General features: G+C 43.7%; 1 protein-coding gene across 2 annotated transcripts in view; it reads right to left on the bottom strand.

Moving 5' to 3' along the window:
- bcas3 (BCAS3 microtubule associated cell migration factor) overlaps window positions 1-25,474 on the bottom strand; it is a 329,169-nt gene that overhangs the window by 224,630 nt on the left and 79,065 nt on the right. The window contains exons 16-17 of one of the 2 annotated variants that reach the window (XM_056440363.1): window positions 12,669-12,819; window positions 5,187-5,231 (exon numbers count right to left, since the gene is read on the bottom strand). In XM_056440363.1, coding sequence (XP_056296338.1) covers window positions 5,187-5,231; window positions 12,669-12,819 — 196 coding nt within the window. The remainder of the gene's footprint in view (window positions 1-5,186; window positions 5,232-12,668; window positions 12,820-25,474) is intronic. The other variant, XM_056440364.1, reaches the window with a different exon arrangement.

The raw sequence follows: 25,474 nt of genomic DNA, 5'->3' as shown, positions 1-25,474 counted from the left end.
TCAGCTGCTCAAGTGCTCCCCATATGGCAATGATCAGAGAACAGTAGCCAGGTCTGGTATTATTGTCCGGCCTTAACCAACCTGGACAGTAAAATGTGGTCACAAGAGCTCAGGCATTAGGTGGACTAAAGGCTTGAAGACTCATGCTGGTGTCACACACTCCCAGAGGGATGCTTAATCTTGACCTTTGGTAACCACACTCGCCGCTGTCTACACTCACTAAAAAATAAAGTGAATTGATGCAGAGCTGCACTTTTTTATCGCTTTGTTCAGTGTTTTTCTGAGACATTATATGTCTTTGGCATTTAATACGCATTTTTGTCTCAGCCGCATAAACATAAAAATGACGTGGTTAAAATGTGGAAGAGCCGATACGTGGGATGGGCCGGGAGTGATTCAGTGATTATGTAAAAGTTCACAGACTTCAAAATTATGTCAAATGTCAATGCTGGGAGAGACTCTCATCACTAATGACGCCCAACAGTGTCGGTGGTTTACACAATGGAAGTATACAAAAGAATACAATTTGTCTTATGCAGAGAAAAAAGAAAATAGGTTAGGTTTTGTATTTGCCACTGAATAATTTAATTATAAAAGATGGTGATTAAAATCCTTGACATGTGTCGGCTTTGTGTCCATCTCTCTCCTGACCCATAGGAGGCGCAGGTTGGCGTGTAGAGAACGCTCTCTCCTTGTGGAAAGTGAGCAGCCTGCTGACGTCAGTTGCCACTGAACAAAAAAAGTCTATACAGCAACCATCAAAGCTGAGGGTCAAACTAAATAAACAATGCAATACAGTGTTGGGAGGGCTGTCGTTCAACAGCATTGCTTGTTGTTGTAGATGGTGTGTTCAATAGTCCAACTGGCTGAGCTTATGCTGGTAAAACTCTTTCTGTTGCCTCCCTTCAGACTGTCAACACCTCATAAATTACTCCCTGGATGCAAGGAGATGTTGATGTCTTTGTTTGGCCAACACCATGTGAAAGAGGGATCAGGAAATAGGAAGCGGGGAAGGTAGTCATAAGAAAGGCCTCTATACAAGTTGCATAGCTTGTATTTATTAGTGCTGGGTCAAGGGGAGAAGGCTGAATAACCAAATATCCACGGTAAGCCCAGTCTGTGAGAGGAAGATGGAGGGGGAGATAAAGTCACATTCAGGATATTGCGTTGGATAACTCCAGAGTGCCCTAGCCTTCTCTTCCTCAGGCCTATTCGTTTGTCAGTGCATTCAGAAGATAAAGCATTTCACAAACAGGTCCAGTTAACTGTCTGCTAGCTGTGAGGGAGTGTTTCCACTCCTGAAGCTTTTCCCTGAAGATGTCCCCTCGTTTCTGACATTCTAGAGTAAGTCAAATTAAATGGAAAATAAATGAAAGAAAGAACTGTGATTCATTAAAGTGAAAATGGCTGTAAGAATGTAGGCTGGTAAGGGAATAGGGGAAATAAGGGGGGTGTTGGTCACAACACACCATATACCTTTGTTTTGTTCTCAAGAGAATGAACTGTATTCCCTGATCCTGCAAAGTTCTTCTTTGGTGAGGTGTTTAATTGCCGAAAAATACTTGAGTTCCACCTCTCCCATTGCTGGAGAATATGTTAAACCCTTAAAGGCACTCGGGTTCACTGGTTTCAATAACCCAGGAAGCACAAATCCTATTTCAGAGCAGGCCGTGGTTGGTTTCAGAGGGTGAGAGCTCGAGGCTGACGAATACACCGCAGAGCGACTTACACTGTATCCTGGAAGATATTCTAACCTCCTCGTAGTCGTCATGTTGACTTTGGAGGTGAATGGAAGTTGAATAATACATCAGGGAAAAACATTGTTTCAATCTGAAATGGTATTCATGAGGGAAGAATGACAAATCAGCATAAAGGACATTTGATCAGCACAGCACTGATTATTATTTGGAGCCATATATATATTATATATATATATTTATATATATATATATATATATTCACAAACACCAATTTGTATACTTGTAGGTCTGTGATAGCAGACTATAATACAGCCTCCCCACTGGGGACTCATGTCTGGTGAGTTGGATTTGGGCGTCTTTGAAGAGGCCTCAGCCAGTGCCTGCCAACAGGACCAGAGATCACAGTTCGGTTCTCGTCTCCTCTGGGTGCAGTGACCACTTAAGTTTATTCATCTGTGTTTTAAATCATCCGTTTCCCTCTTGAAGTGGCTTAAAAGTGTTGAGGTTTCTGCCCGTACCAAAGAGAGGCACAGCTCCGGCAGGAAGAGGCCTAACTCTGCTCCCCATATGTTGGGCAGCTAACTTTTTGGAAAGGACCATTGGTGGGTGGGAGGAGGGGCACCAAACGAATGGCACCAAAGTTATGAAAATAAGTAACCCGATATCAATACATTATGTAACATAAATATACAAAAAAGGAATTTGGGGGGACAAATGGAAAATCTTTTTTTTCTTCTTTTCCACAAGACTATTTTGTACGATTGCAGAGAGGACAGAGAGGAATCCATTTTCTTTGCAACTTTAATCCACTGAAGACTACTCATGTCATTTCCACTTTTAATTTAACAAACGAGGACTCTTGACTGAGCTAATAGCTTTTCCTCAAGGGCATAATTCAATCTGCGACATCAACCATCAAAGTCCCTTCGGATTACTACGCCCGGGGCTAACACGAGGCGCCTCCGATGGGGGATGGAGGTCCGGCAGCAGATTCCATTTATTTTCAGGGCGCTTGCAGTAAACAAATATGATAGCGCTCACTTGAGCTGACTATCTGGTGAAAAAAGAGCTGCGCGGCTGCACCGATTCTGGGCAATATGCTCATTTAAAATCAGAAAAGGAGCCAGCATTAGGGCTGCAACCGGGACGGGAAAGAAAGACAGAGAGAGGGAGAGGGCAGTCATGTGGAGGACACATCCTTCAACGTCACATTTATTATTTTACAACAGCCCTTGGAAAAGAGGCAGCCTTGGGGCTGTGTCGAACACACAGCACTAATGACAACCACTGGGGAGACTCAGTGAACATTGGAGAGTGGCCATCACCGTGAAAACCAGGACTATTTTACCTGTTACCTCCTTATACTCTACACGTGCCATCATAGACACGTAAGGTTATTGAATAGTTTTTGCAATTAATATTAAACATAATAGTAAGTCCATATATTTGGTCGGACGGATGGAGCCTGACACCACAAAATCAGTTGTTTAAAATGCAACGCTGAGAACATGAGATGGAAATCCGAGACGGCCCGATTCAGTCCACGGTAACCTGGAAGAGGAAATAAAACGAGGGCTGAACTCTGGGTAAGCAGATATTGGCAAATGGACTGTCACTGTTCATACACTGTTAGAGAAACAATATAGGTCTAACAAGCTGACATTTCAGCGGAAGACGGTTATTGCGAGGGTCGGGATTCCAATACTAATGATGTGTACCTTTGAAAAGTATACGCTCTGAACTCACTAAGGGCCGAGATTAAGCGGGAGGTGGATGAAGAGAGAAAGGAAAAAAAAGCTTCAATTAAAAAGTATGAGTGACTGCCCACAACAAAAGACGAAACCCAAGACTTGGGGAAGGCACCACATGCTATTCATTTTCTAAAGTGAATGGAGTCAACAGGGAGGAGGTGGGGAGCAGGGAGCCGGGAAGGGAAAAGTTCACTTCACTGAGCCACTCAATCATCTCTCCATAAGTGGCTCTATCATAATGGGGCTTCTTTTAAAAGCTTGTACGCATATAATTTCATGAAAGGGCCGTGAAAAGAGAATTTGCCTCAGCCCTCCTGCAAGACAAAGATGGGATGATGCTGTGTCCCCAGTGCAGGGCAAGAACAGATGAAGTTGAACTCAAAATGTAAGGGTGGAAGTAGCAATTTCCTGATTATTAGCTTTAAAATCTTATTCAATCATTCTCCAGGCCGGAAGAAGAGGAGAAGCCGGATCATGGTCTCTCCGCAGAGGGCTGGGGTCTGAGCTGAAGGAGTTCCTGGTGAACCTGAAGGATTCTGTCCACTTTCGCTGGAATCCGACCCGATAGACCCGATGACAAGCAATAAGTATAACTATATAGAATAATACAAACTTCTTAATTATGTAGTTATATAAAGGTATTATTAATACATTGAGACTGCTTCATAACATTTTCCTTGTGGTAATAACTTTTATGGGGCCATTGTTTTGTGTATAGGACTTATCCATTCTTAGTCCTGCCTCACACGTTCTGATGTTTTTTTGGCGAACAGTAATCAGCATATTTTATGTAAATTGATGAAAAACATTGGTTTGGAGCAATTTCCGAGGTCTGAAATCAATGTAGCTTTTGTTGCCTTGTAGAAATAAGCCAGTCATTTCTTAATATTGGGGAAATTAGACTTTTCACTCAAGCAAATCTGTGTTTTTTTTGCTGAACACAGTCTGTGGCTAAAAGAATGATTTATTTACATGAACAAAAACAGAAAACCTTTAGTCCTTTGCGAGAAAGATTTCGTCGGAGAGGGTTACACATCCCTCACATATCTACACCCACATACTGTAAGACATGGTTAACAATATTACCAAAATATGCCAAGGAACAATTGCTGCGTGCAAACACACATCCAACGGAGAAACGTTTCCTGCCGGGCAAAAACAAAATGTGAACAAGGCGTTTACTCAAAGGCGTTATTCTTCAAAAAACATCACGGAGAGACAGAAAAAGACAAACAACAAAACAACCACATGTCAACCAGGCAGGAAGTGCTATAGCATTTCCCCGAAGCCCTACAATGAGTTCCTCGCACTACCACCTTTACGACACACCTTTTTTATGTTGACAACATTCTCTAAAGAACAGGTGTTAAAATGTGAAACCATAAATTCTTTGTTTGCTTTATTACCATCGTGGCTTTAATGCAACATGTTGAATCACCCTACTCCAAAGGTTTAACACACAGAAATTAAATTCAAGGGTTTGCACATGTTCTTTTTTTTTATGGCATAACAAGTGCCACTGAAACCCAGTGTGCCAAAAAGACGAGAACATAACAAACACTCCTCTTTGGGATTTGTCCGCCTTGAGGAGTGACTGCGCAGGCTGCACATTGTGTTGAAGATGTAGCAGGAGACAAATGAGAGGTAACGGAGGCGGTGTGCTGTGGGAGGGGGGGGGGGGGGGATACAGTTGCATGCGGCCGAGGAAGACAAGGAGGGGAAGAGCAAAACTCACCATGGAGTTTTAATGGCAAAACATCCCGCCCCAAAGAGGTAGGGTCTTCATGAGAGGGGGACAGGGGGTGGGGTACAGAGATAGATGGAAAAAACATTATTAAACTAGCACACTTGAGCAAACACACTTTTCACATTACATACTTTTTGACGTGTCTGTTTAAGAGCACAACACATACGAGACAGGAAGCAGAATGTCCGTGCGCTAAGATGGATTTGGAAACCTGCGGGATGGCTTGATGATTCATCTGCTCAAGCTGCTTCGTAAAGTGTGATACCATATATTTGGCAGATGCCGCATGTCCACAGACTTTGTTGCTTTCTTCTTTTTTTTTCGGACATCTGTCATGTTTTTTTCTTTTTTGTCCTTCTCTCCTTTAACTTTGAAAGCTTTGGGTACATGTGTAGAAACATGTAGGTCTGAATTCAACCGTGTAAATACGATACAGGAAAACATTGGGAAACGGTTCTGATTTTAAGTATGAGGAGTTCATCCAATTTCCATAACAACTAGGGACACCAATAGAACTAACAGCATTCGGGCATTGTTAGGACAAGACGTTGTGTGTTTGCATGCAACTTCTTTTTTAAGTTGGAGTGTGTATTTATGGCCATGCATTGTCTTTTGAATGTGTGTGTGGGCCAATGTGTGTTCACCGTGATTATGTTCACAAGTACACAGTGTGTGTGTGTGTGTCTGTGTGTGGGGGTGCAGGAGTCATCTAGAGTGTCTTTTTCAGGGTATATTTCGGACTATCTGTCAGTCTGTGCGTGTTTCTAATGTTTACAAGACATTAGGAGTGGGAGTGTGTTCCTGTGTTTATTCTGCATGTCCAGAGATAGTGACAGAGCTCCGTAAACAGTTTACAGTAAATAAGCCTTTTCCCTACAGCAATAAAGGTCCGATGAGACTGAACTCTGTCCCCGCCAGCCAACCTCCCCCAGTCATGAAAAACTAAATCTCCGGCCAACCAAAGCACTCTGCAGCACTTCTTTATTTTATCGCTTTCGCCGCATCCGCCCGGGCCCTACTAACGATAGCACACAGTCTTCAATTAGTCTTGGTACATGGATGTGTAGAAAAATGTTCCTCTGGGAGACGGGGAGCAACAATTTGCCCTGGAATGTCTTACTCCTGGAGCGCAAGTTGAGAAATGAACATGTTGGTTGGTGTAATGGAGGCCCCTGGTAATCTGCCACTTATCAAAGTTGCAGAGGGAGGATGGGGGCGGGGGGTGGGGTGGGGGACAGTCTCCACCGTCTAGCCTCCGCTGAGCCTATCGAACCCGCTGATCCCCCACTCTGGGTCTCCAGCTGGGTAGATGGATGGCCTCCAATGGGAGAGTGATGGACGAATGGGGTGAGCTCTCCATGGGGGTAGCAAAGGCCAAGTAGGCTTTGGGGTTAACAAGATGCCACTTTGAATTTCTCGCTCCCACTTCCTTGTAACTTATTGTTGGTGGGATTTTTTGTTGGTGATGGGAATTAATGGCCGTATTTGAAGAATAACTGGTAAAAGCTCCATAGTAATAGTATCATAACAGTAGTTGGAGTGTTAACATTTAATTAGCATTCAGCAAATGAGCTTTTTACTGCAGAATGACAGTAGAGACAACTTGAACAAAACGCGAAATTAAAAGTCTCATCAGTATTAGTAGGGAACATAATATAACTACAACCTTCAAAAACGGTCACCTTTCTGAACACACTTTGCTCTTTGTGAACATTTTCAACACTTGTACCATGTCGAGGCTCAAGTGTCAGCTGGAGAACTCTCGTCTCATCTCAAGCAGCCTGTGCTGACGACCCCGCCCCCGTTCTGGATTGGTCCTGGTTACTTAGTTAGATTAGGTCAAGGTGAGAACTAAAGACAGCCGCCGGTGCTGAGAAATTAAGCCAACACGGAAGAGTAAAAAAAACAGTTCTCCACACGGCCACTTGAGGCTGGCTCCAAAGGCGAGCCAACCTCCAGTTAGGAAATACCAAATAACGAGACGCGAATAGCAGGTCTCCGGAGCGAAAGTCCTGTGTTAGTTTGACCCACCTGTCAACGCCAACTGCCTCGCTAGGCAAACTTCCGTGGACTTTAATTAGAAATATATTTGTGAACATCTTTTTTAAAAGAGCCAGGCTGGAATGATTAGTGCAAAACACACATTTACATTTTTTGTATTGGAATGCATATCATTTAAACTTGAGTGTAAAATCTAAATGGCAAATTGCCCCCCGTTTAGAAATAAACTAAAGAATAAGGTCATGTTCAGAAAATTGTGCACCATGTTGAGCTGGCAGTTTTTCCTTTTTTTTGTTTTTTTACCGCATCGCAAAAAAAACAACTAGTTATGTGACGCACTGCCTGATCCATCAGGTTTAGATGGAGAAGAATCCCACACAGGTCAGCGGCATGTTTGGAAACATGAGTTAAACATGGGTCAGTGGAGTAAAAGGGCCATGAGTGACTGAGGAGAGGCATATAAATACTGAGGGGGGGAGTGAGCATAATCAACCTGTGAGGGCGACGACCCCACTCCCAAGAATAATCGTTCACACATTCATCTCTTAACCCATTGGCCCTAATAGCCGCTCCGCCTGGGCCATTAAAACGGGAGGGAAGTGAGGTGATTTGTGCAAACGGTTTAGTCTTGCTGCCATGTGATGTTGGGCGTTGCATTCCTAAAGCCCCTTTCTATCTGCGACCTCAGCGGGACTCTGTATACATGCATACATACATACATACATAGGTATTACAGTAATCTGGGGCACATCTGCAGCGGGTCACAGGGTCTCATCCGGTGGCTTGCTGTTGTCTTTCTTGTTACCTCGCCTGCACTCCGTCTGCATTGGCTCACAGGGTGGTGTGTTGAGTGTGTGACAATCTTTCCATTTGGATTTTCATTTGTCTGTATTAAAGTCAGACTGTGTGTAGATGGGATAAGTGTGCACTCGTTTGTCTGCCTACAAATCCTAAATGTATCACTCTCAGGCATTCGGACAAGTTAAATCCTCGAACTACTCCGCTGACTGGAGGGACAAGTAGACTTTCCTTGGCTGACTTTTTGAATAATTCTCTCTTAATCTTTTTCACAGCTTAAGTTCCGATGGTGACATTTCATCGAGAGATAATCTGTATTTTTGTTGCCCAAATGTATTTTTCTTTTTGGGGATTTAATTAACCGGGGGCCGAACTTGGCTTGTGGGGAACCAGAGGCCGATGCTCGCCTCCTCGTTCAGGAGACTCTCAGGAGAAGATTTGAGGACTAGCAGAAGCTTGGCTGTGTTCCTCCCCCCTCCCGGACCTGGCCTGGTCCAAAGGGGGGGGGGGGGGGGGAGAAGAGGTTATCAGACGGATGCAGAGCCACATCCGACTCTACCTCCCTTCGACAGGGGGAGAACACCCAAATCCAAGCGAAAAGAGGAGGGGGCTCTGCATGAACTTGTTGAGGTTTACTTTGATGTAAAAAATGTGATAAAACTGCAGCATTTTGCACATTAGTGGTCTGTAGGCATGCCGGGGCCAATGACGGTACCCTCCCAGTGAGCCTGGCCACACCAAGGGGCTAAAAGCCTCATCAACTTGGCTGGATGTGTGTGTGTGTGTGTGTGCATGTGTGTGTGTGTGTGTGTCACATGGCACACAAAAGACAGCCTGGTAGGGAATGTAGGTTAAGCAGCTGGTGTGTTCCTCTGCTGTCCTGCCAACAGGGATCTGCCCATACAGGTGTAAATACAGCTGCCGGACGCTCCGCTCCCTCTTTCTCGCACACACACACACACACACACGCACGCACACGCACGCACGCACGCACGCACACAAGAATACATGCGCCACGCACCCACGCACGCATGCAGCCACGCACACACACACACACACACACACACGCACACAAGAATACATGCACCACGCACGCATGCAGCCACGCACACACACATACACACACACACACACACACGTAAAAAGAGAGGGGGGTGGCTACAGACAGACAGATGGTGCCTTGGTACTCCTGTGCAAGTATAGCGTGAAAGCATACAATATCACCCCCGACTCTAGGGGCCAAACCTGTTGCTTCACTCAGCATGTGCATGTGTGTGCGTGTGTGTGTGTGTGTGTGCGTGCATATGTGTGTGTTGTGGAGCATTGGTGTCGCCGTGTGCACGCAGGAGCAGACCCCACAGCTGCATCATGATGCATTAATACTGACGCCTCCTCCTGGGCTGTTTGAGGGGTTTGACAAGATATCACAGGAAGAAAGTGTGGCATATGTGCAGATCTTTTACGCAAAGAAAGGAGTTTGAAAGGTTTAGTATAAAGCTGCCTTCACCCTTCATTGTTCATATTGTCAAAAGATTCCATGAAAAGACACAAACCAACAAGTATGTTGCAAATACGTATTGCGTGTGTTGATATGTCTTCTTTGCCATATCGGATAAACACTTTAAAACCTTATTGTGAACCCTTGTGTCAGTTGTCCCTCTAAAATCAAAATGTTTTTAGTCTTTTTAAATATTAGATAATATGTATTCAGCGAGTACAGTTAGTGACAGTGTGGGCTCCATGGTGACATAGCACTGACAGTGTGAAGAAGGTGGCTTCTTCAAAGGTTGGTTAATGTCCAAAAATGATTAAAAACCCACCAATAACGCCCCAGTGTTAAACCTTCATCCCCAACAACTCACTCCCAGTAGATTATTGTATTCACCAGCCAGCTGCCACACACATTCATGTGGACTAACCTCTGTTGAAAACATTCCCCAACAAAAGTCCTCCCATTAAAGTAGCGTTCGTTAAAACTGCAGTGACCGGGGTTTTCAGAAAATACACTAACTTGGTGAATTATTAGACTCATGCTGATGAAACTAACCTGATCGCATAGGTCGCCCTGCGGCCTTCATGGCTTCAGATGCTGGACAGTGTTCACTTCGTATTGTGAGCATTATCTTTCCTTCATGGTCATTCTGTGTTCATGTCACGGTGCACGCGTTACCCTGAGACGTGTTTCTAATCATTATTCTACCTTCCCTGATGTAAATCTTCAGCAGCAGCCAGAGTGTCACAGACACTGTGAGATATACATCATTTAGGGAGATGACCACGTTGTTGCTTTTGGTCTTTTCATTGAATTTGTTGGCAGTAAAAAAATTGAGAATACATGCAGCAAAGACAGCTGAGGGCTGTCTTTATGTTCACCCCTATCTGAAACTGAAGTGACGATATATCGAAGTAGATCATGATTTGTTCTTCTCTATTGAAAGCTTTGAGGAGCACTGAGCTCAACAGCAAGTAACAGTTGGACCGCGGCCTGGAGAGAGATCCCTCTGGCATACAGCTGCTGATATTTATTATATTTCTTTTTTGGGGCAGACCTCGAGCTCACCCTGTAGAGCGATCGATTCCGGCCCATGGCCCTTTGATGCACGTCATCCTCTCTCTCTTCCCCTCTCTCTCTTCCCCCTTTCCTGTCATTCCCCAGCTGCACTAACAAAGTCTAAAAAAGGCCACAACACTCCGGAAGAAGATTATGAACCCAAAAAAGTAAATATGTGTGCGACAAAGTACTGGACACATGTCAAAGTCAACAAAAGTTATCTTAATAAAATTGATCAGATAGTTCCTGATTTAAGAAAAAATAATCTGAGAACGTAAGAATACAATTTAATTAGGTATTGGGTTTTGTTTATTTATATAAATAAATATTAAGCGACTTTGAGTACTATGAAAAGCGCTATAGAAATTGTATTTATTATTATTATGATATTAATAAAATCATTGTGCATTAGTACGGAAAATTGACGGAAAAGAAAAAGCATCGATAAGTCAAAAAATTTAACAAAATATATTTTAGTATCGAATGGAGAATAAATAAAAATATCAGAGCAAAACATTTAAAAAACACAGCAGCTTTTACATTGAAAAAAGAAACAGCCCATCCTTTTATGAGCATAACAACTGATATTTATAAATGAACAAAAGAAACCTGAAGGTTAATTCGGACATATTAAACAGCGACCGACAAACCACCAGCATCAGGCGGTTATAATAAATACACCACAGTGCAAAAACTACGCCTCATAGACCCAATGAACTTTGCAAGTTACCTTAAGGATTTGGAAAATGGCTTGATGGTCCACACTGAGCATCAGGTCCCTATTTTCATCCTCAAAGCTCACTTATCAAATATCACAGCGACTAAACCCCTCGCCATCTGTTAGATCATTATGGCATTTACCATTCAAACAGGGCATGAAAATTACATTTAAATAAAAATATTAAAATGTCCCCATATTTGTGGAGCCACCTGTACTGCATGTAAATGCACTTAACGAAGGCCTGTAGTTGCCGAAGCTCTTAAAACTACATCATTTCAATGCATGGCGAAGATCCAGGAGAAAAAGAAGAAAAAAGAAAAAGACGGAGGTGCTCAAGAGCCGCGCTCTGGTACTGTTAATACTTTCAATAGGGTTACTACACTGAATATGATTTTAGGGTTTTATTTCTATTCTTGATATGCATGATGTGTTTGATCTGCTTTACAAACAGCCCACAGACCAAGTCCTCATGTGTGTTCTGCTTCATTACCCTATGCAAAGAAGTGGTGGCCTGAGACAAAAGAAGTCCATGAGCATCAGCTGGATGTGAGGGGAAAGCTTTGGCCTCGACAGGACTACTGTTGACACAATACAGTGTTTTCACAATGTGATTAATGGGAAAAGACAGCGAATCACAGGCTGAAGTTAGGGATGTAATACAGTGTGATTTAAATTTCCCTCAACAGCGGCCAAACTGTAAATATAGTGGAGTTAATGAAGGTGCCAATAACCCTTTTACATTATTTAAGGCTGAAGACTCTGTGGTGTAGACTTGGATTATTTTACAAAAGGGAGTTCTGACTGAAAATGACCACAAAGAGGAAAAGATTATTCGAATTTATCATTATATGAAAATATAATAACATCCTGCAGACGGAGATAAAACAAAGTGAAATATTTACTCTTTTTACATTTTTCATACAACAGAAATAAGGAGTTGTTAACTATTTACGATTGTTTTAAGCAAATATAATATGATTTATAATATATAAAGTATAAAGTCTTTATATATATATATATATATATATACACATATATATATATATATACATATATGTATATATATGAATATAAAAGACGATAAATGATGACAATATAATGTGCATATAATATGTTGTCAATCATTTGTTCACTGTTCATTGACAAACACGTTTCTCTGCTTACAGTTACATTATGGTGTACGAAAGATGGCCTAAAAATACTCAATATGGGGGTTAAGGAGTCTGATAAGAGACTAAAGGAACACCGCAGAGGAAACCAGTGCTGTGACATAGATTCTGTGATGGGATCATTATTATTTTATATTCACATTTTATATTTCAATTCATTAAGAATATGAAGTATGTGTGTGCGTGCGTGCGTGCGTGTGTGCGTGTATGTGTGTGTGCGTGTCACCTACCCGGAGCGCTTGGTAATGGCGCCCAAGGTCATGGGCTGCTTGATCTGAGCCAGAGGCAGCACCACGGTGAGGCTGGGCAGCGGGGACAGCCGCGGGTTCCCCATGTTGTTATTGGTGAAGTTGTTGTATGAATCCTGGCTGCTCAGCTTGGCTGCAAACACACAGAAATGCAGGATTATTTTCAGGACTGGATGTTCCCTGGACAGCAAGGTCAGAAAAAACTCCTTTTCATCGATTTGCCGTGGAACAGAACCGACATGTCAATCAGGAGCGTTCAGAGGAAGTATTGGCAGATGACAGAGAATCAAACTGTAAATGCTGGTATTGTTATCCATATTTCAATGTGCTCAGCGGCTCTATTTTTTTTTTCTTTACATCTTTGCACATGTTAATTCTCAACGTGGCTCAGTTTGAATTAAATAAAACCTCACTTCCTCGCCAACTCACTTTAAACTGTCAAGTAGGCATTCAGCAGACAACCAGAAGACCTTGTTTACAAAACGGAAACACCTTTCTTTCTCAGGAAGAAGAAAAGAAAAAAAGCCTTTTTTCTTTACTGTGAGTTCTCATATTCATCACATTTCTTTCTCTCTCACACACACACAAACACACACAGGTTCAAGGCCTCCTGTGGAATGACTGGAAATAACCAGCTCAAGATGCTACATTACAAATGCCCTAGCTCTGCTTCTAGTGCCTGGCAGTCTGTTAATCAAGGCCAATCAACAGCCCCCCCCCCCCCCCCCCCACACACACACACACTCCAAAGGAACACATTTCATCTCACATATCCCGTGCAGCTCCAGCCAAACACAATCAGAGCATGTCAAAGGGCTTCTTAAGGCCTAATGAGCTGGAGCAGCGACACTATTTACCGTAACGCGCTCCGTCAGCCTCCGTCTTACTGGAGATAACACATTTCAACACTATTTGCTGGAGGCAGGCCGAGCTCATCTCTGGCGGGAGAAGCGGGACATGCTATGTTGTGCATGTTGTGTCAATATATGAAATATTGAAATGCTACTTTTTGCCAAGAGTCAGCCAAGAGTTGGGGCTGAAAATATCATTCCTACATTTTAGGAAGCAGTGCAATCTTCATAAAAAAAATTTAAAAGCAATATTTCACAAAATCATCATATAATGGGAAAAGAATAGAACCATTGCACTATAGGGGAGGCGAAATGTGGATTAACAAACAACTATGTCCATGTAATCCTGGAACAATAGCCACAGAAAAGTGTACCCTGCTGGGCAGCCCAAGGAAAATTCCAAGTTCAAGTGCTTTCAAAAGAAATAAAGAGTAAACCTGTGGGTGCACCACAATACTCTCACTGAACGTTTTCCTTGTTCCATTTGTTGCTTTAATAGATGAGTGACAGCCGCGCAACATAAAAGAATGAAAAGGAGGGAGGGGGGACACGGAGAAAAACAAGGCGGACATCAAAGGTTACAATAAAGGTAGAGGAGGAGAGTGCCTTGTCATTATTAGGAAGGAGCGATCAAGAGGAGGCTGAATGCGAGCGGAAAGGGACTGCCGAGTGTTTTGGTCCAGTCTTTTAGATCATTAACGTGGGGCTCTGAGTTTCATTAGTCCTGCCAAACCTCCGCTTTGTCGTCCTCTAAAGGGCTGTCTTTTAGACCTCCGCTGGCCAACAATGCCGCGTGACCTTCTGATGGGGGGTGGAGACCATTACACAAACCTGTCCTTCATTTCCTTCTGCTCCTCTCCTGGTAGGACTAACAGAGGTCTGTACCAGGGCCCCTCCTGAAAGCACTTCACATTTCAAAAGTGCTATACCTCCAGAGCCTGGGCGGCCACCTTTTGTGTGGAGAGGTTGGACGAGAGGAAAAAAAAAAAATCTGTACAGGAAGCAGCCTGAAAAGCCATAATGGTGCTTCAACCGAGAGGGGGGAGGGCGAGGATTTGGGGGGGTGTCGATGAATTCAGCAACCTCATTCAAAGTGGACATTTCACTTTTGCTCCGCTGCATTATTAGCGGTCACCCCCCCCACCCTTAAAAATAAGCCTGTGGATAGTAGAACAGGTGTAGCCAGACAGAGACGGGGGGGGGGGGGTTGAACAAACAGGCATAGGGCTCCAGAACTGTCATAACTTGCCCCCCCCCCCCCCCCTAGTGAAGACAGAGAAGACAAGTTGACGTGGAACGTGTTCGGGATCACGCACCGGTAGAAGACGATACGAGAACAGACAGCTTGGATGGCTGAAAGACGGACAGCATGTCTGTGTGTGTGTGTGTGTGTGTGTGTGTGTGTGTAGGAGTTGTCGACAGACTGACTAAAGGTACGGGGTGGTGAATGGGGGGGAATTGATCAAGATAAGCTTCTATCACTTCAACTTTCGTGAAGTCTAAATCCGACAATTTTATTTCCTTCAAGCTTCAAACTGTTACGCCGCAAAAGGCACGTCGAGGTGCTATTTGAGAACACAGAGGAAACCAAACCATCTCTGTCCCTCACTTGTTTGTGTCGATCAGTCACAGAGATCTCAAGGCGATGAGTCTGAAATGGGAATACACACTGAAATGTAGTGCAGGGATAATGACGTTGTTTTTCATGGTTTGGTTGTTCCTGTGTTGAGGTCTTTTTCCTGTTCAGCTCTATTGTAGAGCAAATGAGAATAGTTCACACAAATGATGCTGATAGAGTCATTGTTACTTCTTCTTCTCAGATAAGTGAGTAAGACTAAGGACGGCTGCTCTGTTGGATACAATGCAACCCGGTGAAAATGCACTTTGTTTGCTATTGTTATTTTCATAGAGAGCTCTGGAGCAGACGCATGCAAACCACTGATTCAGGGCGTGTCCGTGACCATATACGGCCGATGGTGGGAGTGGAAATCAGGCCTGTGCATGTGTCCATCATTTTACAAAGAAGCATGTGACCGCTCTGCTTTATAGATCAGACACAAAGAGCCTTGTACACGTAGAATTGATGGAAAATGTAGAATTTACATTCAAATTGAGATGGTCACATTCAGGCTGGAGCCCGAGAGACACCGAAACACACGAGCGCACAAAATCCAGACTGAATATTAAAGAGCTTTTGCTATATCCCTCCTCAGCAACGCCACTCGCACCGAACACGACCGCTCATGTTGGAGCTTTAGTTTCATCTTTAAGTGATCTGTTGGAATGTAACCGGAGACACCTGTCGCATGCCCTCAACTGGTGCTCGATTATCTGGGTGTTAATGGGATTGAATCAGAAGAAAGCCAAGGCTGAGAGAGAGAGAGAGAGAGACAGACAGACAGACAGACAGATGAGAAGCGTCTGGCAGAAAGATAGCTCTAGACGGAGGCCCTGATTTGATTAATGACCGGGGCGTGATGTGCCTGAGCAGTGATACATGACATGACATCCCCATGGAAAGAAGATCCATCAATGCAAATCCAACTCCGTCGCCTTCATCCAGAGAAAAACTCTGACCCTGCCAAAAAAGTCCCACTGTCATCTGACCCCCGTCTCCCTATCTCCCTTAATCCAACCATCCATCCAGCTCTCCTCCATCCATCCATCGCTCCCTGTCTCAACAGCATTTGCATTCTCTTCTCGCATTAAGCCTCTCGCTCTATCCTTCGCGCACTTTCTCTCTCCTCAGCCGCTCCGTGTCACGCTATCTCATGTTTCTCTCCCCTCTCTTAATACCCAATTTGCATCCAATACAAGCAGGAGGCTTCCAATGAGGAGCCAACGTGCGAAAGGACAAGCTCTGAAGACTGCGCTTGTCCACACGGACACTGTGTCTTATTTGAATTGTTTTGCCAGAGAGAATATTTCAGTCAAAGGCAAAGGAAACTGGAGCGGTAGCGGGGCCGGGTCGGGAGGCAGCAGGTTAGGCAGGTGACATGCTCTGGGAATTAGATGGGACCTTGGACCTCAGGATGATATCGCAGCTGTGAGTCGCAGGGGGGAGAGAAAGGGAGAGAGGCCGAGTACGGAAGACGAGAATAAAAACGTCTCGGCGAGGGAATACTTTTACAGCTCTGACTAGACTTCTGAAGATATTTTTGGGTTGACATTTGAGCGGCCATAAAAGATAACACGTCTGTCTGAACGAAGAAGCCAATAGCTGTGAAAAAAAGAAAGACAACCGTTTACCATTCGACAACTGGACTCTTGATCCAGTGTAAAATATGTGCAACAGCATTCAAATTATGGATCATTCAAACTGAAAGTCCTGTTAGGGATTATGGTCTGTGTCAGGCTGGCTGCATTACCGGGTGTCATAAACAAACACACCAACAGGAACACACACACCAATTGATCCTAATCATCGAGTGTCCGAGTGTTCCTAAACGAACCGCCAGTGGAACGCCCTTCTGTTGACGTCTGGAGACAGGAAAACTCCCACATACATGTCCACACACTATTGTTGGACTGAAAAATGATTCATGGCAACACTACGGTGCTTTGTAGGTCAAACGCAGTGGAATCGGCTTGAGTGAGAGAATCATTGCAGCAGTCCAACTTATAGAAACAATGTCAACCTATTTATGTGTTTAACTCCCATGAAATGTGCTCTTCACAAGATGTTGGGATTGATTTTCCTGCCTGTTGAAGTTACTGTGAGGAACATGAACTGGCTATGAAAGTGTCTCACTTATACTTATATTAATGCCGACGCCTCTTTATGACCGACAGACGTGAACAAGGCCGACAGCAAGAAGATCTGCTACTTATACAGTTATTCTCAATGCATGTCGCTTCACCAGCAGCTCCTACAGCTCCTACAGCTCAGACTCCAGCAGAGACCAGTCCACTGTGGACAGACCCAGATCCAGCTCCACCTGCAGCCTCAGACCTGCAGACGGAGCTCCGGAGGGAGGAGGAGAGCTCAGCTGCCGGCAGCAGCAGCTGAGCTCTCCTCCTCCTCCTGGAGGCACAGGCCGTATCGGTGCAGGGAAGGGAGGCACAGGAGAACCCAGAACCAGGACTGCGTAAAGGGACTCAATGTGCACAGTGCCGTTATTTGAAAAGCATTTAAAACAGCTGTATTGTATTTAACAGTTAATAAAATCAGTAAAAATGTACACTGTTCGTTTCATTATTTTATATTATATTGTTCATGATATAAATAAATAAATGAATAGAAAATTGGTTTCAACAATCATACGATTAGAGGTTTCAACATTCCATCATGCTCTGCTGACTGAGAGCCCTCCTAATCAATGAAGACAATTCCTACCAATAACTCTTATGTACATATTATACATGTTTATTCTTGACTGGTCAAACATGTTGCAATAAAAAACGGGCTGGGTTGAGTCAATAATTTGGCACTGATATGTAACGACAACCATATGTTCGAAGCATAAAGTATGTCCTGTATCAAAAGCAAGCATTGGATTATTGGTCCGATTATCTCATGTATTCATATTTGTATGTATTCCCCTTTCAGATACAGGAAGCACCCCTTTAGAGTCTGAATGAGAGCCTGAGTCCCGTGAGGGGGCCCTATCTTAAAGCTGCATCCGAGGACAGGTCAGGACCACGTGGCTCTGGTCCTGAGGGTTGGAGCGGACTGCAGAGCCTCCCTGCTGATGGGGAATATTGTGTTCGCTCAACGTGATTGGTTGAAGTCTTGATTCACGGTGCCAAAGCTCAGAAACTAAATACATAAAAACAACCCTGCTCCAGAAGAAATGACGGCTGCTTCTTCGATGCGTATAAGTCATGTGCTGAGAAAAATTACTCAAAAGCATCAGTTTGAAAAAAGGAAACTACAGAATATATTTTTAAAATTAATTTGGGATCAAGGACTGTGAAGTCATTTCTTCCCTTGTTCTTCAACCCCTCAGCAACCCAGCAGAACTGTCACTGCAGCTCCATTCACACTCATTCTAATTACACAACCGACACTTGTTAAACGCCATAACAACATGACTTTATTTAAAAGATAAAGGACGCCAGAGAATTGAGAAAGTTAAAATTGTATGATTAAATCAGGGAGCGTTAGATTGTATCATTTTCATATTTATTATTTGTGTGAAATATTTTTGATTTGCTTTGTATTGGCACCAACATTTAAAGGCGTCTCACGGTTCTTTGGTCAGAGCTGCATCAGTCGATCTCCACGTTCCACCAATCATTCCTTGATAGTCCAAGTTTCCCAGACATTTTAAAGGAGGGAGGGATTAAAGCAGGGGAGAGGAAGATGAATGAATAGGTGGGGGGGGGAGGGTTGTGAAAGCTGTTCTACCAGCCCAGCTCCCCACAGTATCATTATTAAAACACTCACTTCCACAGGGGGAGGAAAGAGAGGGAGAGATAGAAAACAAGGGAGGAGAAGAGACAGAGATGAACGCGGGGAGGAATAAAAATAAAAAAAAGGGTCGAACACAAAGGGGGGAAAAAAAGAGCCGAAAGAGCGGGGATCCCCCACTGGACAGAGTCAAAACAAATAAAAAGAGCCCTTATAAAACACAGATGCTGCAAAGAAAATAAACTTCACAAGATTTACTGTTTAGCAAAGGAATCGGAAGACTGGTGGAAAAGCCATCAAGTCTTTTCTCCTCCTTCCTTTTTTCTCTCTCTCAGGTAACGTGGGGCGGAGGGATCCATCTCCTCAGACCCCCCCTCTCTCTGCTCTTTGTACGCCGCTCTCGCTTGTCTGCTATTTCCAGTTGAAGCTCGGAGTGGAGGTCAGGCCGGCCTGTGTGAAAATGGCTTCCTGCCCGGTCCCCCGCTCCCAGACCACAAGCTAACGGGGAGCTTTTATTAACAGCCTTATTTGGGAACATTTTTCCAAGTTCTTTTTTTGTTTTTGTATTTTCATTGACATTTCTCATGTCAAGGAGCTTAAAAAATGTAAAAGACAAAAACAAAAAAACAGACACCCTATAATGGCAATAATAAAATAAAAAATCCCCGGGACATATATATTTTTTTCTTTTTCTGATTTCCTCATAACATTCAAGAGAGAGATTTTAAAGAATGAAACATGCAGAATATGTCAACGAGCGTGGTGCTCAGAGCAGCTTGTGCTGTGATGAAGAGGGGGAACAAATAATATATACAAATATATACAGCATGTTTTCATGCTCAAACACGCATGCACACTTCCGACAAGCATGTAAAGACAATCATCTGAAAGGAACACACACACACACACACACACACAGAGAGAGAGAAATCAGATCTCCAAGTTTACAGCATGTCAGTATTTACACGGATTCATCAGACAGGACTGAGTCACCAGCAAGGAGCTAGGTGGGGGTCCGACAGCCCCACTGGATCAGATGACACTCACACCCCAACATCATGTGCGTGTGTGACTGTGTGTGTGTCTAGAAGTGTGTGTGCCTGTTGCCATCATCTGATTTGGGTCAAGGAGCTACCTCACGGTAAAGCGGGACTGGCTAATGATTGGATGTTTGGGAAAGCAGGAGAGGGTGGTGTGTGGGAGGTGTGGAGGGAGTGTGTGGTTGGGGGGCGCGCACGCACACGCACACACACACACCTATTTAGAGGGAGCAGGGGAGGGAGAGATGGTTGGCGGAAGACGGGGTGCATCAGATGGTGTAAGAAACTTCAATCAGTAAATAGATTTAAAAAATAGATGCAGATTCGGGATGATTCAAAAACATTTTCAAAACGGGAAGATATTTGAAGAAGTTCTGATAAGGATGGTTTTCATTCTGTTTTTTCCTCTGATACCTGCTTCTAAATCTTGCGGCCTAAATGTGAGGTTGTGTTCTATCAATTAAAAACAAATCGTGAAACACCTCTACAGACATGGTATGATAGCGGTTTGGAACATTTTGAATAAATATCGAAAAATAACAGATTTACTTTTAGGAATTATTTTCCTTACACCTGCATTTGATGTATTTTGTACTTGCTTATACCTGCACTGGCTTGTGTAACAGTTGCACAAGTTCCTCCTGGCCATACTTTACAGTGTACTGTTAATACTGCATAAATCTGGCACATTCATATATTCCTCAGAACATTTATTTACATCGTATATATTGCTGTTCACATTGTATATTTTCTTACAACACGACAGCTGAATGTTTTTGGTTCGATGCTAAACTGCCTTTTGTTGCCTTAGTACCTGCACTGTGTGCAACACAAGAACAATGAATCTAATCCAACACTTTGTAATCTCATCGCAGACTAATTTCAGTAACTAATTGATTCGAGTTAGATTTGGCAGGACCTACAGGGAAGTTGGGCTCGAAACAAAAAGCTTCGTTCTCTTTTTATTGCCGTCAAAAAACGACAGAGGTTCGCACACTCTTAAGCTCCATATATATATATATATATATGTGTGTGTATATGCACAAATGCACCAAATAAATGTATGCTCCAAATAAATATATATAAATACATATATATATATGTGTGTGTATATATGCACACTGAAACAAGCGTGGAAAAAAAGAAGAAGACAACAGCAACAAAAGATGGAATATCATCATAATTTACCGGAACACAACACAAGGAATTAATTGCATATGGACTTTATCAAATATTGAAAACTAAATAAACACATCTGGTATTTCCAGGTATGCTTTTACATCTCAATCAAAATGACCGTTGTCCTTTACAAGTGATAAGGAACAGATTGGGTGTTGAAGGGTCTCTCCTCCTGAGCCGACCTTCTGCTCGAGGAGATTGGCCGCATCCGTTTGTCCGGCTCTAAATGCTTCTCCTCTCACAAGCCGGTGGGCCGGAGGAGACGAAACAATAAGAGAGGAGAAAATAAGACGTGTGCGCCGCTGTCTTTATGAGCGCCGGGATGAAGGTCATGACTTCACTGAAACGTTCAACATCTTCAGGATTAAATAATACCAGCGGCAGAGTTCAGTTCACTCTTTTCTTTAATGAGGTTGCTATTTTGTTAGTTATTTTTCATCTGAATTAATAATCAAACTTCCCGGGCCCTCTCGTGTCCCACACCGCGACACACACCGCCAAACACACACACACACACACACACTTTCATATGGCATGCTCAAACATGACTGGATATGGTTGCATGTGTCATTGTCTTGAGGAATGGTTTTATACATTCTTACATGCACCGACTATTGTTCAATAAGGAGAAAATAAGGTGACATTTTAAATATATTTCTTGGAACTAATCAGGTTCCAAAACTTGTCCACCGCACGACACGAGTGGAACACTCCTACCACCTTAAAGAGGGAAAAAAGAGAAAATTAAATGAGGGAAAAATAAAACAAGACAAAAATGATCCCCGCACAAAAGGTGGGATGTAGATCGTATTGATCCAGTGACAATGGAAGGCTTTGGCTTTTCAGAGCACGCACTTTTCACATCTCGGCAATAAGCTTGAAGCCACAAGTGCCTTCTCTGTGTAATGGCAAGCCAGCTTTATTTCTTTATCTCTACCGTACAATTTTGCAAATCAAATAATGATGAGTGCAGTGGCGGGCACCCGGTGATAAGAGGGTTTAGTGGTTGCGGAGATTGAGTTATTAAGGTTTGTGTAAAAAAAAAAAAACAACCAAAAAAAAAGGACGGAGGCCTCTGGCGGGGGCCTGAATGCCGGCCAAGATACATATTCCTCGCACTGTGTATTTTTGGTCGCTTTAAAAGCCCTAAAAGTACAGGGGAAGGCTAATTTTCTGAGTAAACAGCTTGTTCGATTGCAGTGTGGTTTTGCGCTGAGCTCCACGTTTATTGACTCAAGCCGAGCTGGGCTCCGGCTGCTCTGCCGACCACATGGAGAAGCCTGCAACAAATACACGCCGCTAACACTAGCTTACCTTTTGATGGCACACAACTGGTAAATCAAATGCACTGAGTAATGTACAAAGCCTAATCCTCTTGACTATATGGCAGGTTGAGGGAGGAAAACATGCTTTTAAAAGAACATCTGCTCCTTTTAAAAAGCTATTTGTCGTTGCCCTTTTCCTGCCGACGAAACAATTTGTAGGGTGAATTAAAAATTAAGATATATACAGAATATCGCTGTTGAACTTCATGCGTCCAACGAAACATTAATTATGAGAACCAAACAGTGCTTTGATAAAAAAAATAAGTTTCATCGCAGGTACATTTTTTAAAAATATAACATTAAAAAAAAGATATTCACTTATTGTCCAGAGACAAAATAAAAAAGAGAGAACATGGGCAAAGACAAAGCGTCCGGCCGAGAGGCCTCTATATTCCACAGGAAAGTGTTCAGACGGCCTCTTTAAAAAGCTCACTCCAAAGTTGTTTTAGCTGGAGGAAGTGTCCATTCATTAAGAAAGCCAGAGAAATTACCCCGCTCTTTCCCGGTTAGATTCGTATCAGAGCAAACCCCGCAGCACAACTCAAGCTCTTCAGGTCCTTTCCTCGCTCTGCTGCTCCCCTCTGCCAAATGCTGGGAATCCTGACCACACAGCGCCACACGGAGGACAGCGCAGGTACTGACACACAGGGCTGCCACCGGGGATCGAAGCACACTTCCATGGATCTGGCTAATCAAAGTGAAATACTGACATATCGCTTACATCCTTCATTAATGATCCCCACAGCAACGCTCTTTACTCTAGTTAGCTCGCAACAAACTAAAGCTTTGAGAATCAGAAAACAGTTTACTTATTCAATTGACGAAGTTATTCACAGTAGATATTCTCAGACTTTCCCCAAAGTCACTGTTCCTGTTTATGTGTTGCTTCCCATGGAGACGCAGAAGCACAACACAAAGAAGAGGAAGCAGTGCTGCTGTCAGGCTCACACGAGGGGGGCTGTGTCAAACCGACCCGCTGCCTCTCCACTCTCCAGGACCTCAGCTGGACGGGACCGAGACAACACCCCCCACTTGGCTTTGCCCGGGACAGCGATGTCACGTCATGGACCGGATGTTGAATCTAAATGCTAATATATATTTAATTAAAATATATCGCTTACATATGCCTTGAGCACGACAATTGTTTGTTTGTTTTGTCTTTCTTTTTACAGATGTTGATGACTGAACTATGTATAGAAATGATGGAATAAATTGTCACAAGATGAATTGAAACTGAAAACTTAATTATAATTCTACAATGAACTTGGAATATTTGATTTGTAAAGAGAAGTACTTATTCTTTCTAATATATCTTGTTATGGCCTTAGAACAATAACACAATTTTTATTTGACATCGAATTGTTTCGTTTGTTTTGCTAGCTTGAGCACTCGTCCTTACTGTAAGTGTGGGTTCCTCATTTCTAAAATTCTACTTCATAGAAAGCGCCAACAGAACCTCAATAAACATGCAAACGACCACAACACATCTGGTCCTTGTCAATAAGAGGGAACGCTTTAACACAACATTGTGATTTTAAATCATCTTTGCATCAGGGTAATAGGGTCAACATTTCATTTGGATGAGCCAGAAACAGACGTTTAAATGTGGTTATTTGACCAATAAAGCCTTTCTCCACTGTTGACAAAAACATTTTCATCGTCTAGTTTAGTAGCCGATAGTAGCTTTCAGCTGAGTCACGCGATCTTCCTAAAGTTGATTGTTTGACTCCTTCACCCACTCCAATTTTGGGTTTGGGAGGGGGGGGGGGTGAGTCAGCTGCAGGCGTTGTCTGCTCTGAGTGTGTTGTGGCTGCGTAGGTGAGGCTGCCCAGTCGAGATGTCACAGCATCGACGGCAGGATTTAGAAGCCAGGAGAGAGGAAGGAGTCGGCGCAAAGGAAAATGAAATGGAAAACCCTGATGTGGCTTCACGGACGCTGGTTAGCTCCGTCTCAGGCTGGATCCAAGGCACACAGCTCATCATGCTGCCCTAAATCTGGACAAGTCATCTCCCTCACTGCTTCACACCATTAACACGCCTCTTTCTCAAACGAACATGCCAATTTAGCTCAGCTAAATCCGTGCGAAGCAGAGATTCAGAGATATCCGACTGTACCCTGGGACTTTTCAAACATCCAGTCCCTGCGCCGTCAAAAGCAAGGGGTCACAATGAGGTTGCGTACAGACATACGTGTCACACACATCAGTTATGAGGTAATGTTTCCTTGGCATCGGCCTCAGCAGAGCGTTGGTGTTTTTCACCGCAGGACGATGAGTGACGGAGGGGGAGCGCTGGAGGAGGAGGGAGGCGAGATAAAACACAATCCAAACCCAAATAAGCAAGCCGTCCACCGCTAATAGCAGAAAGGAAGTGTCCCTTTATCAACAAGAGAATTAACAGTTTCCCGTCACACCTTGTTTTTTGCCTCCCAACGTCTCTCTGAACCAGCGCCAGGGCCCAGATGGCCCAGTGATCGGACCACCGGGGCTTCTGCTCGATGAGGAAACAAATCTGTTGCACTGACTAATCGCCTCATGTTGATGTTTTATGCTCGGGGAGTGTATGATGGAGGCTGGAAATATGAGCACGGATCAAAGAAATGATGTTTATGATCAAGATCCTAACCTGTGCGCGCTGCACGCTGCTGTATCACACAGATACACATATTCAGATGTGAAAAACATCGGAATAATAAAACCCGATGGCCGCTGCCATGTGCCTGGTACGGGCTCAATGACCTCTGCCCTGTGCACAGAAACTCACTAATCAAGCCTTTCATGCGCCGGGCCGCAGACGAACGTGGGACGCTCGCATTAAAGGTCATCACCTCAAACGACAAGACATGCGACGCACAGAGGAAAGGCCTTGGGGAAAAGAAGAAGGGTGGGGGGGGGGGGGGTGCACTGGACACGTAGTGGCGAGCAGGGACGTAAATAGCCGCTCCAGATCTGAACAGTGACAAGACGGCGGCCAATTGCAGCCTCTATTTTTAGGCGTGCCGGCGGCCTGGGCTGGCAGCTTTGAGAAGGATGTGTACTTT

This window comes from Pseudoliparis swirei, chromosome 20 (genome assembly GCF_029220125.1).
Source record: "Pseudoliparis swirei isolate HS2019 ecotype Mariana Trench chromosome 20, NWPU_hadal_v1, whole genome shotgun sequence".
In the NCBI taxonomy this organism is placed as follows: domain Eukaryota; kingdom Metazoa; phylum Chordata; class Actinopteri; order Perciformes; family Liparidae; genus Pseudoliparis; species Pseudoliparis swirei.
This window is presented reverse-complemented; position numbering and strand designations above follow the sequence as displayed.